Below are 18,830 nucleotides of genomic sequence, written 5' to 3' on the forward strand. Positions count from 1 at the left end.
GACATTTATATATATATTGACGATGTATTGTCAAATCAAATCTTTAGTCGATACGATATATCGAGCGTGAGACTCTTTTTTTCAATGAAGGTTAATGGTAAGGGTTTTTTGTGAAAAGGGCTACATGTTTTTTAAAATAGTTTTTTAGAAGCTCTAAAAACAACATCCAGTTTATACGATGTTTTATCAAGTGTCAATTAATCCTATACCTAGGAGAGGAAATAATAATAATGTTTATAACATTGATAGCTTGAATAGTACCTGGAGCTGATAAATTATATCTCTGATTCAGTGGAATAGTAGCTATAGAAATCCCCTGGATCTCCTGGGTTATAAATCCTTTATGCTCCTGTTTGTCGTCAGTTTTCGATTGATGGGATGTAACAGTCTCTTTCTTATCATTGTTTGTCATTTCTATTTTTTCCTGCTTGAGCTCTCTTCTTTCGATGTTAATCTTCCACTCTTTTCTGAATTTGAATAACTCACTATCTCTGATGGACTGAAGCTGAAAATGTTCTTGCAAACCCCGTAAAATCAACATTATTGTCAGTATCCACATAACTCCAAATGTTGTCATAATACAGAGTAATCTTTGATTCATGCTTTATTATAGGAATGTCAGTAAAGTAATCTATAAAATAATTAAAAAATTGTATCATGAATATTAAACCAGTTAAAAGAGAGTAATCCTATTAATCCAGAGCACAAGGTTTCCTCGGTGCTATCTAGGCAAGAATAGTGCATTTATGAATACAACGGTACAATAATCAGAAAAAGGCAAGTATCAATGATAGCCTGCATCAGACACGTATCAGAGAGACATAATTATCAGGCATGTAAAAATGAGTTATATATGTTGGCTAACCAGTAATTAAATGGCATTGTGCACTTAAATTGACAAATCTAGTAAGTATATGTCCTTTTAAAAAGGATTTTATTTCACAAAACTTTGATGTATGTTAACGTAAAATTTTCTTTTTCGACACATTTAAGTGACATGTTAACACAATTATCTAGTCTGTTAACATCATCTTAAAAAACGAAAGAAAAACATTTGGTTAAATAATACAGCATGATGTACTTCAATATTCTCAACAAGGATTTTTACTTCACTATATTGACCAATATTCTGAGTTTTAAATGCGATTATTCATCCAAAGATATGTTTTGTTTAAATGATTCGCCAAAAAGTCAATCAATTAAAAAAAAACTAAATGCATGGACATTAAATGAATATATTACTAAGTATTTCATTAAGAATAAACACTTAAGGAATGGTGTACATTACTGAACCCATGTATTTGGAATAAAGTTTCTAAGAATTTGTTTGATTATACAGAGTTAATTCCTTTATCTAACTTTGTTTCTTTTAAAAAAGAAAACTACCAAAAGAAAAAAAAATATGAAAATCAAACCAATTGTAGTATTCTTTACTTAACACATTTTCCTTTAGAATATTTTTTCTACTTATGGTTATATAGGATACATATATTTTGTTTTAATTCAGTCTTACACAGAGATGCATACTTTTCCTAGCCACATGTTTCCTTTTATTAGTTACTACACCCCCCGCTTGAAAAGCGGGAGGGTATATAGTAATTGTTATGTCCGTCCGTCTGTCTGTTACACTTTTGGGTACTCATCTCTTATCCGCAACTCCTCTCATATCACTGAATAAAATTTGATGAAAATTTTGCACAATCTTTATTACATATTGCCATTGTGCGCTTTCAATGTTACTTTTTGATCCGACACATATTTTGGGTTTCCCATAGCAAAACATGAACACTGCCATTATACACTTATGGGAGGCGGGGGTATAATTTAGTGAGCTCACTGCTCATAGTATCTCTAGTTTATTTCATTTATCACTGAGTCAAATGCAGACTGATGTTTTTCATACTAATTATTAGTCCTTTATTTATACACTGAGTTGACCACGGATTTTTCTGTTATTTCCCGATCATGACAAGGAGCACACAGTGGGTGTGACCAGTCAGCAGGAGATACTCACTCCTCCATGGCACCTGATCCAATCTCTGATGTTTTCGAGGTCCGTGTTTGCTCTTCTCCAATTTTGTATTGTGTTATGGACTTCTGATCTTAAATTCTAGTCGTTATCTCCATTTGTTTCATTATATGATTTATAGATTTATAATTTCTAAGGGGTTTGTGATTTACGCCCTATTTACAGACTTGTATTGTTTGCAAATGCAATCTATCATTAGTCTAATGCCGACTTTCCATACTTAATGTTAGGTCAATGTTTACACACTGAATTGTCGACGGATTTTTAGGTATTTCCAGATCAAGACAAGGAGCACACGACGGGTATGACCAGTCGGCAGGGGATGCTTACTCCTCCGTTGCACCTGATCTCACCTCTGATGTTTTGGAGGTCTGTGTTTGTTCTGTCCTTGATTTGTTTTGTTAAATGTAACTTTGAGCTTGAGTGCTGTTCTTAACTCCGTATATTTTATTTAAAGGTTTTCCTAAATTGTTATATGTTATCTTCGGCTATTTCGTATTTAAGTTTGTATTTGGTGTTAAAATTTGTTAAAAATAGAAATTTTCTTTTTCTTTTTCATTGAAGTATATGTACATCTACTAATCCATTAAAATGAATATATTTTTTCATTTTCAGTTTTAATAACAAATCAGTAAATGATGTGCTTTGGTTTTCAGGCGGAGCTGGGTGGGCGAACAACCCTTACTTATACAAACACTTGCATCAATAAATTTCCTCTTAACGTGTAATATGAGCATTCATAAAATGGTTGTTTAACATCTATTTGATGATCAAAGATTTCAAGGAGATATGGGTGAAAATTATACATTGGTACTAGCAACAGCTTGTGTAGACAACTCAATCATGACAAATCATCGCATATGCTATTGTGTGGTTTTGTCTGTGGTGTGCGAAGCGAAAACCTAATACATCTATCAATATAATACGATTAAACTAGAATTATCATACAACAACAATTGAGGACTATTTATCAATCCAGTCTTTAGTTTGAGATCACACTCCTTCACACTCTTCGTCAATATTGCTCTTCATATTTCGAACACTCTGTATAGACTGCGATTAATATGTTTCGTCGATGAAAGACACATGGTACGAACCAAAAAATGCATTTCTATATGTATTTTTAACATTTATGTTAAAACTGATCCTAACATCAAATCTTAAGATAATTTTTAAAAAAAAGAATCCTGTTGACATTCTATAGTGTTCAGATTCCATCCGTATTGACATTTCTTTTAATATATATCATTTTTAAATTTTTTTTTTTTGTACATTTTTTCAGTTTTTAAATTGAAAAAAGAGAAAAAACTATGCAAATTAACATTTTCTCTTATATATATTAAATCATATTATTCATTATTAAAAAAAATAAAGATATGTTCTGTTCTTTATTATTACTCTTTTAAAAATATTTGATAATTAAAAAAATTAAAACAGTAAAAACAAAAAGAACAAAAACAGTAAAGTTTTTCATTAAAAATCTTGTCAAACAAGGATTATCTTATAATTCAATAGGCATTCAATCCTCCAAACGAACAGTAAAAGATACAATGTATATAGTGATAATTATTTTTACTTTCAATATATATGAAAAATGAAAAACAAAAGGCAATTTAAATCAACTTTCCTAATTTTAGCTTTCTTGTTCGGTTTGTAATACCATTTTCTTCATACTAGTATTTACACACAAAAATATTATGCAGACCTACCTTTATGAAACTGTTCACTAATAACACATGTTAATGTTACATGTTACAATAATGTTACATGTACAAAAAAATTGAATCGTCTTCTAAGATTAATTATTTAAGGTATGTATTCATTATGAAAACGATTGTTTGTTACATGTACATAAAACTTAAATCGTCTTCAAAGATTGATTATTTAGGATATAAAAGAAAAATCTGTTGCAGCCCATCCTAAACCACAGGTGCCAAGATCTGAGCAAACTAAGCATATCATTATAAATATCATCTTATTGATTTTACTTCCTACACCCCCTTATTTTATATTATATTATTTTGCAGTGTGTTCTGTTAAATATGACCCCCCCCCCATCACACTGCTTAGGAAGACATTTTCTTCAAATGATAAATAAAATCTTAAGGTTTCGTCAAAGGTCAACATGTCCAAAAATTTATTTTTACAATAGCCCCAAAACTATGTAAGGTGTAAAGTTAAAACTTTTACACTTTATAAATTTTTTATTGATTAACAGATAGAAATTATCACTTGATCAAAAAAATACTTGGAATAATATTAATTGAGAAAAATTCTTCTTAAAAATGCATATATTTTCAAAAAAATACACCTAATTAATTCTGTGCTTTTAGTGAAAACCATCATTGCAGAAACAAAATATGTTTATCAATGATGGGCAAGCTGGACTTGGATAGCCTCTGGAAAGTTGTTTTCCCTGTTTATTTTGCCCAAATGTTAAGACTTGAAAGTGAAAGTACACTGCAAATGGCGGATTCTATAGGGGCCTTGTCTTCATACATGTCATGCGTTCAATAACAGCCTTTCAGAGACCATTCGCGTGAAACTTGCCCTTCAATGATAAATATATATTATTTCTGCAATGTTGGTTTTCAGAAAAAGGACAGAATTAAGCAGGTGCATTTTTTTTAAATATGCACATTTTCTGATACAATTTTTCTCAAAAAATATCTTTTCAAAAATATTTGTTATCAAGTAATACTTTCTATCTATTAATCAGTGATATATTTAAAAACTGTAAACGTTTTGACTTAATATGTCACACACAGTTTTGGAGCAATTGTAAAAATATTTTTTTAGACATGTTGACCTTTGACGAAACCTTAAATAAAATGAGGAAAAGAGCAAACAAGGATTTCAAAACATCTATAGATTCTTTTGTTAGTTCCTTAAGACAAGGAGATCATTACGGTTGCATTCGATGGCCAGGGAAAGCTTACTCCTTCATGGTACCCGATCCCGCCGCTGAGGTTTTAAAGGTCAAAGTTTGTTCTGCCCCAAAATGATTTATACAGTATAATTCGAAGTTCTGGTCTCTTCGTCCCACAGTGGGATTATAGAACCCTCGACGTAAGGATCAACTGCTTACTTTGTGACTCTAGAGCTGACCAAAAACCTCAGTAATTTTAGCATATTTTCAATTTGAAATTCTTTTAGCCACAACATGCATTTAAATTCATGAGCAGAAAATTCAAAATTGAATACTATTCCTAAAACTAGGGTTTTAACATCTTAATGTTTAAGTATCTAACCTTGCTTTAAAATTTATAATAAAATGAAGGATAACATACCTGTAGAGCACAGCTAAAACATAAAAAACCAACAGCGGTAGAATAATACGGTGCAGTGCAATGATAAGAAATATATCGAATGTCATCGTGCAGTAGGTCGATAGACCTCACGCCTATTTAAGACAGAAATCAATCAGGGTATTCTATAGAAGTATCAAGGTACCTGCATAACGACCGAATTCACAGCATATCTGAATAGCTATGTTTCAGATCTTCCAAAAACTACTCTCCATATACAGGCATGACAATATGCTTTAAATTATATAATTTTTTAACTAAAATAATTCGTCTCCTTTATCCTATTTTTAATTTATACTGATATATATTAACATTCAAGAGAGATGGCAATGTTTGATCATTATTAGCTAAAGGACTTTTTTCATAAAATCATTGATTCATTTAATTTTATTATTCCTTCTTTTGTTCAAGAAAATATCATTTATAGGATAGTTAAATCATCGGTTTAACTGAAAAAAAGCAATTTTAATTGTAGTAATACGCATATGATATTAAAGATAATTCTGTAGTTAATTCAAGTGCTGATTCAAGAATGTTTAAATTCATTAGTTTTTATTTTATTTCATATTCTGGGATCACACAAATAGCACGAATGACCTGACATTGCACATTTTAAAACAATAAAACTAAACAGATAAAAATGTTGAAGGCGATACTTTTAGTTTTCCCTCCTGAAGTGTATTTTTGCCAAAAAGCAACTCTTTGCAAGGACTTTGCTCTAAAGTTGCTGCAAAAAGAACCATCATTCTAACAATGCAACACAATTTACCACTTTTATAACACAACGTATATTAAAAGTTAAAATATAGTTTGTTCATAATAGTTTGTTTATATGTAAGGTATGTTCCAATTGTGTTACACTTTTTATTACATGAAAACATGAAATAATTCAAGTTGTAGTATCTAAACATTTTTAATATAAACATTTTTACAAATGTACAATGTTAAATACCCTTTCAATTCTGATTTTACAAAAATATTATAGTATTCGTATGAAAAAAAACCCTCATTACTTCTATACTTATCCATTGCATCGTCAATTATTCAAATTTTGATAACCTACTTTGCACGAAGTAGTTAAATGTAAAGAAAATCTGATTTACAACTGCTATGGACCAACGAAGGTAAACAGATAAAAGATAACATCTGTATAATTAACGATTTTTGTAACAGCTGTTTTTCTTGTAATTATGGCAAATTAATTACCTGAAGTACATGAAGTAGGCAAAATATTTGTAAAAAGAAAATATGTTTGTAATTTTATTTCCAGGAGGTAGTTTTTAACCATTTCTCTGTTGAAATAATGCAGAGGATTATAGATGAGGAAAGACACTCTATCTTTTATCAAGACTTTTATTCAAGAGTTGTCTCACAAGGATGCAAACAGTTTATAATACTGTTCCAATTAATCATTAATTTTTTACAAAAACAATTCTGAATTAGACTATTAACAAATATATTCTAATTGAATTTGACATTATACTCTACTATCTTACACTGTATGTTACGAGAAAAGAGCCATAGGCCTAGTTAACTAACATTTACAGAAAAAAAGAAGGGTGAATATTAGCTCCAATTGCTGGAAAATGGAGGTTCTTTCTCAGCCCTGACAGATCTTTTTCTCTCCTGAATGCCTTCTAATTTTTCAATATTTATCCAACGTGATATAAAATTAAACATTTGACTATTCATTGTTTCATAAATATCCTTAGTTTTTCAGTCCTAGATAATACACTTCATAGAGTTTTTTGTTGTATATTTTGTCTCACTAAATTTCAGTTTAACATGGAAGTAAAAAAAGACGTTGAAATGGTATTTAATTTTATAAAGTCAACAAAGTCGTGGTGCGACGACCACCGATATTTGAATGCTGAATCTGCATGCATGTGACAATTTGACCCTATCACACATTATTTTGGTAAAAGGACCAAAAATATAATTTCTTAACAATTAAAACTTTTGGTCAAGGAGTTTATGAAATATTTTAAAATAATTTTTTTTCAAATATGTCATATATTCCTTGATAATTATCTGGAACGACCATACTAGTTTTAATGGTCTGTAAGAGATACTATAATTTGAGTGACATGATATTATACTGATATTATATAATTTTGAACATCAGCATTCATTTTGAGTGATTGAGTGATTTTATTCCTTTTACATGTACTTTGTCTTCTGTCATTATCAACTGATATGGTTTCTTATGACCACATATTTGTCATTCACTGTATTCCATAAAGTATAATATTTGATTATATAAAACATATAAAACATTAATTATAAATTAAACATGAATTACTGATATATACATTGTATTTTATTTATTCTCAAGGATCTTTGGAAATGATATAATTGTAATATGTTACATGATGTACTTTGAATAAGAGATATTTATAAACTGGCCAGCTGGTTTTAATGCCTTGTTCCAATATGTTCAACTCATAAACCAATGAGATACTGACCAATGTCCCCTTTATTTATTAAATGCTAATGATAATTATCTATCAGATGACGAGGATGTGATTAATTAAAAGGCAACATTTGGCCGATTATGCATAAAAGACCAAAATTAAGTTTTCCTCGACATAGTGTGCTGTGATTCGGCCAATTGTAAGTATAATGGTGTAAGAATAATTTGAAAATAGAATGCGGGGAGGATATTGACCTTTTTTTAGCGTTTAAAAAGTAATGTTCTTGTATGTTTTTTTTTTTGGTGAAAATGCATTATACTGTGGGACCATTTCACAAGAGTACACAACTTTAAAGCAGTTTCTCTCCTTATAATGAAATATTCTGATAAAATGCACAAGAAACTTGTTTAGAAGATAGAATATGAGAATACTCTGAATTAAGGATTTCTCTTATAAGTGTACTACATTAGAAAAAAGGGAATGCAATGACTTGTGCTTTAAAAACATATGCATAAGTTTTTCCACCAAAGTTTTATTATCTGAAGAAACAACTGAGAGTCTATTTTGTAAACACTTGAATAAATCAAATCTTTACTTAGTATAATTATATAAATTTTAATATATTCATTACATTTGATATATCTGATAAAATGTAGATATACATGTACTTACTAATCGTTCTTCCGAAAAAAGAATAAAAGCGTGAAAATACTAACAATCTGAGAAATGAAATACTTTTAAAATGTAATATACATTGACATGAATTGAACATATATACCGGTACTACACTTTAACAATGAAGGTTATTATGTTTAATTATTTATTCTAGATGAAGAACCATTTGATTTTGTTCTCATTTGCTCTTGTGTTCCTCATCTTAGGTTTGTTTACTTTTTTATTAACACATTTTGATTTTTTTACTCATATGTCATAAAATTAAATATTTATGTTAAGAGGAAAAAGATTGAAATGCAGGATCTGTTTATTCTTAGATTCATTTTTTCATTTTACATAATAATTTATACAGTGTTTGAAATATTATTTATCATTAAATTTAAAAAAAATCTTTGCTCATATATATCTGAGAACAATGAATTGAGTAAATCATATTTCAAAAAAATTATGACATGATTAAAATGATAGAGGCAGTCTCTGCTCGTCGACATTGTCAAACATACGACATTAACCCACAAAATTCAAGGATCCGGAGTTGGAAGGATGCAAAGAGAGCTTGTGAAAGAAAGCGGATGTCCCTCTTGAAAATTGACCATTTTGAGGAAGATGTCTTTCTTCAAAAGTTCCTGCAAAGAGAAAATCGTAAGCGATTCTTTTCTTATTCAAATTATGACAAATTCCTCAAATGACAAAACTGATGATGAATTTCTCTCATTGATATTTGAAATACCTGAACAAGAACGGAAAAAAAAAACACTGAGTAATAAGACATTTTGATTGTCCAAAATATCAAAAGCACATATTTCCATATTTTGTCATAGAATTAAGTAAAACCTTACTGCGGATTTTTATTTAGTGTGGCGAAATCTTTGGCTTATTTATAGCAATTTTGTAGTAAGCTGCTTATCTTTAAACCGCCAAATTGTCACTCTGCATTATCACTTCCACATACAAGACAAATCACTTTGAATTACTTGAATTATTTTGTTGTATACACAACAAAATTTCATCTGGTATAAAATTATATTTATTCGAAAGGTTTGTTTAAATCTGTATTCAAATTTATCTTGAACATACTGAAACGTATCTAAGAGATGAATTTCCTTTCTATTGCAATGTCACGGAACTTTGTGTCCGTTAAAATTATTAGCAAATCTTTGATCAAGCAAAATGTTAAATTTTATACCTGATAAAGAAACCTGCTATACAGTATGCCACACTGTGGTATGAATATTATCTCTTAATTAAGTTTAAAAAAAAGGTATTTGAAACCACAATAAAAAGTATGAATATTTACTTTCTATCAATTATATTTATTAGGTAAATTAAGAAGATTTACTTTTAATTATAACAATAGTTCTAAACATTAAGTACATTAAAAGATTTCCTTTATAACATTATAAACGTCATTTAAATAAGGAAGATTTTATTTATAATAATCCTGTTTCAAAAATCATAACGTGAGTACACATGTTCTAACAGCTGGGTATAATGCCGATGGATGGTTCATCGGAGGGGAATACCGTAGAGGGCAATGGAGGTGGACCGACGGGTCCAGAATGACCTACCAGAATTTCCCCGGGTCAGACAACGCTTTTATGGCTCGTTCCCAGGATGTCACAAACTACGCTTTCATAATGAAGAGAGGTTACCAGTGGGGCTACGTTTCTCCCTTTGGGACCCAGAGAATGGGCTACATCTGTGAGAGTACAAGATGTTGAAATAAAAAGTGTGGCATTTAAAAATAGTGTTTATTTTTCAAAGAGAATTTTAAGTTTGCTTTGTTAATGTCGTGCAGTCATTAAATAAAATGAAATAGTACCTTGGTAGATAAGCGTTATTCAGTAAATATATAATAATGGACTTTTACGAGGAGCGCTGACTTTTACAGTTGATGATTACTTTTACACTAGAGCTACATGTATGTACGCTAGCTCTTTTATGATATAAATATTTAGCTCAACATTTAAGTAAACGAAAATAACGGGTTATTTCAATGCACAATTAAGTTGTCCTTGAAGAAAACGATAACTTCCCTTGCCTCAACTCCCGGTCTTCACATGTTAGTGTCCCTAACACCATACCTATGACCACTATGAAGGTTTTCTTATGCAATATCAATTCTGTACTTCCGTACATGATAAAAGTTTAAATGTCCAAGTAAACTGTCAACTGTAGAAGTCAGCGCTTCTCGTAAAAGTCCAATAATAGTAAAAGTCTGTTCTTAGTTTAAGGTCTCAAGGCCTGATGTGCTCTGAAAAAAGAAAAAAGATAACGAAAAGTGATTGATGAAATATATGGAGAAAAGAAACGGTATTCAAGCTGAAAGTCCTTCAAACAATAAAAAGGATCAGAGCAATCACAGACCTATAAAATATCATAGGTGGGATCAGGTGCCATGGAGGAGTGAGCATCCCCTGCCGACCGGTCACACCCGCCTTGTGCTCCTTGTCATGAGCGGGACATCGCGGAAAATACTTCGACAATTCAGTGTGTAAATTATGACTTAACAATTCGTAGGAAAAAAAATCAATCAGTATTTGACTAACAATCAGACACATGCATCACCTATTTTCAAAAATTTGTTTGACATAATTAATATAAAACACAACTGTGTAACATAAGTTTTTATGAGATAAATATTTTAATAAAAGGGACCTATCTTTTTTTTTTCATAGTAAATGATTAACAATTTTAATTAAATGAAATATGATTAACATATATTTCAAGATATGATTAACATATATTTCAAGATGCACTTTTTGGAAGTAAAAAGATTATTTCTCGCATTTTTTAAAGTGAAAGAACATTCTGATGTATTATCTTTTTATTGTATAGTTATCTTTAATTCTGAATAACTTCATTCATCTCAATCCCATACACCAAAGATAAAACATATTTATGCCCATCTTCCTGATACTCGCACTAAAGGTTGCTCTGTTTGATGTAATGTTATACTATCTGATACCAACACAACACCGTTTGAAGTTGAAAAAGGTCATTTATTACCAAATGACAATTTTGTAAAACTATTACAAAAATGAAAATGTAGTTTGATAGATTTACATTTATAAACCTTGCAGTGATACCAATATCACTACATGCAACTTCGAAATAGATCAAAACATTACTGTATAAAATTTTTACATCAAAGGTGGGGTAAGGTAAAAATGCCTTACCTACTGAAAAAAGAAATATGGAAAAATATTGTCAAATTATTCACATCAATTAAGAACACTATAATTTTTTAACTATTAGGGAGAGGTGGGAGGGTTGTTCAAAAATAAAATTGTATTTCCATACAAATATGGCGCTGCCACTGATTGTACTCAATCATATACTGAGGCTGTTCCAAAAACAAGACCGAACAAAAGTATTAGAGTTATCTCGCTTGTCCCACTTTCAATACACAAGAAATGGGCATAAAATTATTTATGAACATAAATAGCATTTATGCCCATCTTCCTGATACTCGCACTAAAGGTTGCTCTGTTTGATGTAATATTATACTATCTGATACCAACACAACACCGTTTGAAGTTGAAAAAGGTCATTTATTACCAAATGACAATTTTGTAAAACTATTACAAAAATGAAAATGTAGTTTGATAGATTTACATTTATAAACCTTGCAGTGATACCAATATCACTACATGCAACTTCGAAATAGATCAAAACATTACTGTATAAAATTTTTACATCAAAGGTGGGGTAAGGTAAAAATGCCACTTACTGCCAATGACAGGCAGATCTGAACTGTCATCAGCAGTAATCCCCACCCAACCCTAGTGCGAGTCTTAATCTTACTACAATAGAAGTATCCCTAAAATTCATACAAACCGGATACAAACAATGAAAAATAACACATTACCAACATACAAAGAAAGTATTTCAACTCTTGTAAACAATACCATATTATTATGCATTGTACACAAACTTTGTTAGATGCATAATTACGTCAAAACTTTACTACTTCTTGATACAACCAGATGCTCCTGTCATCATGGTTGAAAATGTTTTTCTAAGCCAATGTCCTCTTTCCTGAAACAGATAATGTGTCACACTTGTAGATGCATAATTACATCAAAACTTTACTACTTGATACAACCAGATGCTCCTGTCATCATGGTTGAAACTGTTTTTCTAAGCCAATGTCCTCTTTCCTGAAACAGATAATGTGTCACACTTGTTCACATATTTTGACAATTGTCCAAACCCTCATATTCTCTATTACTGGTTTGATATTTATTTTACAATCAGATGCTCTTGTCACCATGATTGGGTATAATTTGTGACACCAGTAATTAACACACTTGATTGACATCAACCAAATAAATTACTCACTATTTTATAGGAACTCAACTCAAAGTAGATTTGAAATGTCATGAATTATAATCTGACCAGATGCTCTTGTCACCATGATTGGGTATAATTTTGTGACACCAGTAATTAAAACACTTGATTGCAATCAACCAAACAAGTTAACAAATTACTCACTATTTTATAGGAACTCAACTCAAAGTAGATTTGAAATGTCATGAAATATAATCTGACCAGATGCTCTTGTCACCATGATTGGGTATAATTTTGTGACACTAGTAATTAAAACACTTGATTGCAATCAACCAAACAAGTTAACAAATTACTCACTATTTTATAGGAACTCAACTCAGAGTAGATTTGAAATGTCATGCTCTTGTCACCATTCATAACTCATTACCTCAACCTCAACTCAAAGTAGATTTGAAATGTCATGAAATATAATCTGACCAGATGCTCTTGTCACCATGATTGGGTATAATTTTGTGACACCAGTAATTAAAACACTTGATTGCAATCAACCAAACAAGTTAACAAATTACTCACTATTTTATAGGAACTCAACTCAGAGTAGATTTGAAATGTCATGAATTATAATCTGACCAGATGCTCTTGTCACCATGGTCATAACTCTTTACCTCAACCTCACCTCGTGAGCAGTCAAAGGTTTACAAAGGGGATTCGAATGTACTTTTTGAAAGCGTCTAATGACCACCGCCCCATTGATTTAATTTTTTGCTCTAGAACTCCACTGGAAAAAGCCGTTGTTGCTGCTCTGATTCTAAAGCTGTGACCTTTATATCATTTACAATCTAACCCACACCAATTTAATGGCAAACATAACTGATCTGTACAATATTTCCGTGACACCGGTGACCCATCCATGAAAGTAAAAAGAGGACCAGAAGTTGGTTTTCGTAATTGAAAATATGTCCATAGGGCCTGAACAGGACATATTGTGTTATCTTTGCTGTCATTTTTCACATGCACAGTGTAAGATTGACCTTTACCATGTTTGAAAGTTTTCATAGTCAACTCCAACCCTACTGGGCAGTCTGAAGTATTTTCTAAAAAATGTACAGATTGTATTGTCAATAAATGACAATTTCTGTCTTTTGAAGCTGTAAATTACAATCCTAAGAAAACAGTGAAATGCCACTAAATACACACTTTTCATAAGTACCTGTACAAAATATAAACTTGTTGTATATTGTAAAGAAGCTATCAGCTGTTTAAGAATGATTGGTGTTATAGGTAACCTAGGGTCCACTAAGCTTGTCTTATTCTTGTAACCTTGTAAACATTTTTTCACTAAAAGTTGGGCCTTTCATATTCCTTATCTTATGTTGAATACTTAATGCTGAAACATAGGTTGCCAGTAACAATAAGCTATAAACAAAATGATATCTTAAGCTTCTGCTTTTGCTGGTACACCTTTCCTTGGCAAAGCAAAATGATGACACCAAACAATGGCAATATTCAATTGCCCTTTGATAAGTATTATGAGTTGATGCTGCTAATGACTGATTTATTAGATCTGAAGCTATTGATTCTAAACTTTGAGATTGTCCTCGTTGTTATGGCATGCTACAGGGTTGTTGTAGGAAATTTTTTGTAGGGACTGTGGAATCTGCTGGCGAGAAAGATGATCAGCTAAAACATTATCTAAACCCGATACATGTCTTCCTTGAAATAAAATATTGTGTTTAAAATATTGCACTACTAAACGACAAACAAGAACCATTTGTCTTTACTTTAGGTTTGTTTGTTGATGATGTGCACAACAGCATCATTATCCGTGAAAAAAATTTTAATAATAACACATTAATTTTCAAACTGATCTGCCCAAAGCTGAACTGCAAGTACACTGGGAAATAACTCCTTTTATTGTAATATGATAGGTTTTCCAGGTTTTAGGCCATATACCACTAAAATACTGATTTCGTAAATAACCACAGAAACCAATGTTACTTGTATCCATATACAATTGTAATGAGTCAGAATTGTCTCATTGCTCTGATGAAAACAGTGACTTGCCATTGAAATGCTCCAAAAACAATCCCCAAGCATTTAAATCCGCTCGAGCTTCCTTATTCAATCTCCTATGATGAAAAGGTTGAGTTAACTCAATTAACAGATCAATTAGCCGCCTAGGAAATGGGCGTCCTGGAATGACCACTGAACAGGCGAAGTTTAACAGACCTATTACAGACTGTAACTCTAGTAATGTTATAGATTTTTTAGACTTGTGAATTTGTATTAGGTGTCTAGCTTTAGTTAACTTGTCTTGTGCTAAACATGACTCCATCAAAATAGAATCCAACTCAATACCCAAACATATAAGCGAAGCACAGGGAAGGACAGTTTTTAACTCCTTAATTGGAATACCAATATCCTTGAACAAAAACATGAACTAGTCTCCCATGTAAGCCTAACTTGTTTTCACATACCCAATGTACTGCAGTACTGAATTCTTCAAATAACTGACAAGAAAAATTAAGTCACATAGGGAGAGTTTTGTCAAAATAGTATTCATTTTCTAAAGTAAAACCCAACAATTCCCAATCTGAACAATGTATTGGAACAATTTTATATGCATTCTGAATATCCAATTTAAACAACCCGCAATTTTTCTCATATATGCGCATTCAACCTACTGCATCTTCTACCTCCTGATATTGAACAGATTTGAATTGATTATGAATACCAGAAACCCAGAATTTAGACCTACTTTGGATTTACCCAAACTGATAGCCAATGCCTCACTATGGATTTCTGAATTTAATGTTTGCTTTTTGGGCTTTATTTCACACTCCCCTTCTAAGATTTCACTGATTTCAAAGCCTTTATAATTATTCTTATTTTTGATTCCTAACAAATTTCCAAATCAACAAATTCATTTCCCCAGATTTTGCTTTTTATCTTAGAATCTACACCGAGACCCAATGGCTTAATGATACTGGGATTCTTAACCCCTGCGCTAAGCGATAACTCCTTAGATGCTGTTTGTTAATTAGTACCTGAATTACTTGGTAAAATTGCCATCTTCTAATTGGCTTGAATGATTGTTGCTTGTTGGAGTGTCACTTGCGACTTCCTCTTGTTGTAAATTAACTGGCTTTGTAACCACCCCATAGTCTGTAGGCCTATTACCGGTACTCATCTCTGTAAATGGATGTTAGCATGTATGCCTAATTTATACAAATCATGTCAAGAATTCAACCTATCTATGACTGATAAAATTATCAGCTTTTGATTAATGTGGCAAAATTATTGTTGATTTACTCATCCAAATATTAGTCCATATCAGGCAATAGGATAAAATTACCCATTAGACCTGACTCTAGGGTAGTTCTTTATACCAATTATTGTTTAAATCTTAAAACAATCTGTATAATTACAGTGCACTAGTGAAATATAGCTACACAATGTATCAAGAAACCATTGCAATATCACTAATTAATTCACTATCCCTAGTGAAGCATAGCGATAGAATTATCGCATTTATAACTTGATAGAATTATCAAGATTCAGCACTGATCAAGACGTGATAAAATTATCACTAATTGTAAAGCATAGCGATAGAATTATCGCATTTGTAACTTGATAGAATTATCAAGATTCAGCACTATTGAAGACGTGATAAAATTATCACTAATTGCGATAGAGTTATCGCATTTATAACTTGATAGAATTATCAAGATTCAGCACTGATCAAGACGTGATAAAATTATCACTAATTGTAAAGCATAGCGATAGAATTATCGCATTTGTAACTTGATAGAATTATCAAGATTCAGCACTATTGAAGACGTGATAAAATTATCACTAATTGCAATAGAATTATCGCATTTATAACTTGATAGAATTATCAAGATTCAGCACTGATCAAGACGTGATAAAATTATCACTTATTTTAAAGCATAGCGATAGAATTATCGCATTTGTAACTTGATAAAATTATCAAGATTCAGTAATACATTAAAATACCACTAATTGTTCAGTAATGTGGCAAAATTACCACTCATACTTGAACATGTGGCAAATTATCACAGGCTCTTCTGCAGCTCATGCAGTAGAAAAAGTTTCCAGACTTACTGTTCTAAGTAAAAATAAATGCTTGATCACAAGGGTCCCTTTCTGTATTTCCCACTCTTGGACTGGCTCTCTACAATGCATCTAATATGTGATTAAACAGAAAACTGCTGAACGTATAACATTGTGTCATATATGCATAATAAGCTTCTTTTTTTTTTTTAAATCATTAATACCCGTTTTGTAAGATGTTCTAAGTCACTAGGGTACTAAGGCTAAGGTACATATAGATGTATTGCCTGTTTCATAAACTTAAGATGCAAATTAACCATAATTGTTATATGGCTAAATGACATACAAACTATTTATCTAGCTATCACTTGTACTATGTATCACAGCACCCCTGATTGCCCTAATCACAAAAGTTATTCACTACAGAGTTCTTCAAGCCTTTTAACTTCCAGTACACAACCTGCCTTCTGTTTTTAACTTCTTCTTTTAAAAGTTGATTTGCCAAGACTATTTACTTATTATATAACGTTAAAACAACTCGGCAGTGTCTGGTGGAATATCTTGGTAACGACTGACACACATATATCTTATTTAAATGATACCGGTTTAAAAACAAGTCACATGTTGCCATTATTTTTGACACAATCTCCCTAACCGAATCCTCATCAGCCTGCGGCTGATCGATAGGCCTATCGTTTCCCGCAATATGTAAAGTTAGCTTCTGTGGTTGGTTCCTTTGAATCTCCTCTTCTAGCACTCTAATGTCCATACTTCGACCTATTCTGTCCCCACTAATCCCAATGACCGAGATCGCTACATTTTGTACATTAAATATAATTGTTTCAAAGTTGTCTCTGATTCCTCGCATAATGATATAAGCGTCGAATGTGTGAGTCACCAAATATTAATACAGACATCTTGATGAAGGAAGAACACAGTACAAAACAATGATCGTTGGGACAACACAGGTTACGAATGATGAAAAATCGGAACGCACGTAGGCCTTCCACGTGTGCCAGGACCGAATTTCAAGTCTCGTCTTTTAACACTTACAAATGTGCTGAATTCCTTGGAAATCCAAAAGATCACACCACGAGAAGTCCATCAAATGTATTAACTGTGCACTGGACACGCTGTAAGCCAACTTGCTTGTTCAAAAATAAAATTGTATTTCCATACAAATATGGCGCTGCCACTGATTGTACTCAATCATATACTGAGGCTGTTCCAAAAACAAGACCGAACAAAAGTATTAGAGTTATCTCGCTTGTCCCACTTTCAATACACAAGAAATGGGCATAAAATTATTTATGAACATAAATAGCATATATGAGCAGGTCCTCCGAGCTGCAAAAAATGATCAACGACACGACAAAATAAAAATTGCAATTTTTCGGGACGCCCTGTTCCTTCCTCCCGACAAAAAAGTTAAATGAAGTCATAAAAGGAAAGAAAATAGAGAAACAAAAAATAACACTAAGACAACTTCCAAACACTATATGTTTACAATGTTACATGTTTAATTTGAATGTTTATGACCAATAGTAAAATAAAGAATTCTGGATCGCTATATGAAATACGTCTGTCGGGTTTACTCTGGTGATGTGCGATAAAATTTACAGAATTTATAATTTCAATTATTTTTTCATTTGTTTATTTTATTAATTAGACCTGGTTATAAAATGCCTGTTTTGTCCATAGGGGCTTGTCTTCCGGATTGTTAAATGTAAAATAAATTTTAAAAATTTTGAATCTTAATTTCTTTAAATACACTTAAAAGTTGTTAAAATAAAGATTCTGACACTTTCAGGCAAGAAAAACCACGTTTAAAAAAGACGTACCACACCTATATACATAAACTCTATAAGGGACGCAAGCTCCCATCTTGGAAAAAATACCCCCGCCCACTTCAGCGCCTATTTCTGGACTCTTAACCATTAATTTATTTCGGTATCATGGCTCTGTCCCCTACAGTGATGATTTTCCTAAATGTTGATGCGATTGTCAATCGTGAACACGCGTTTAATCAACAGTAAA

At 31.5% G+C, this 18,830-nt stretch overlaps 1 protein-coding gene and 1 long non-coding RNA gene across 4 annotated transcripts; one reads left to right on the forward strand and one right to left on the reverse strand.

Annotated features, from left to right (window-relative positions):
• The first annotated feature begins 8,863 nt into the window (after positions 1 to 8,863).
• On the forward strand, positions 8,864 to 10,147 carry LOC134272437 (snaclec jerdonibitin subunit alpha-like). The gene is made up of 2 exons (XM_062754674.1): positions 8,864 to 9,068; positions 9,909 to 10,147. Exons 1-2 carry the CDS (start codon positions 8,879 to 8,881, stop codon positions 10,145 to 10,147), a joined length of 429 nt encoding a protein of 142 aa, XP_062610658.1. The 5' UTR covers positions 8,864 to 8,878.
• A 1,260-nt stretch (positions 10,148 to 11,407) lies between these two features.
• On the reverse strand, positions 11,408 to 18,118 carry LOC134272438 (uncharacterized). 3 transcript variants are annotated; one of them, XR_009993196.1, is made up of 5 exons: positions 17,847 to 18,118; positions 16,845 to 16,914; positions 14,584 to 15,911; positions 13,153 to 14,025; positions 11,408 to 13,089 (listed from the first exon to the last, which is right to left on the reverse strand). It is a non-coding gene; the product is annotated as an uncharacterized LOC134272438 (long non-coding RNA). The 3 variants fall into 3 exon arrangements; XR_009993197.1 differs by lacking the exon at positions 17,847 to 18,118 and adding an exon at positions 17,018 to 17,250; XR_009993195.1 differs by lacking the exon at positions 13,153 to 14,025 and having other exon boundaries at positions 11,408 to 12,589; positions 15,767 to 15,911.
• Between the last annotated feature and the right edge of the window lie 712 nt (positions 18,119 to 18,830).

This window comes from Saccostrea cucullata, unplaced genomic scaffold, assembly GCF_032062105.1.
Source record: "Saccostrea cucullata isolate Sc308-1 unplaced genomic scaffold, CSIRO_AGI_Scuc_v1 ctg7244, whole genome shotgun sequence".
Classification (NCBI taxonomy): domain Eukaryota; kingdom Metazoa; phylum Mollusca; class Bivalvia; order Ostreida; family Ostreidae; genus Saccostrea; species Saccostrea cuccullata.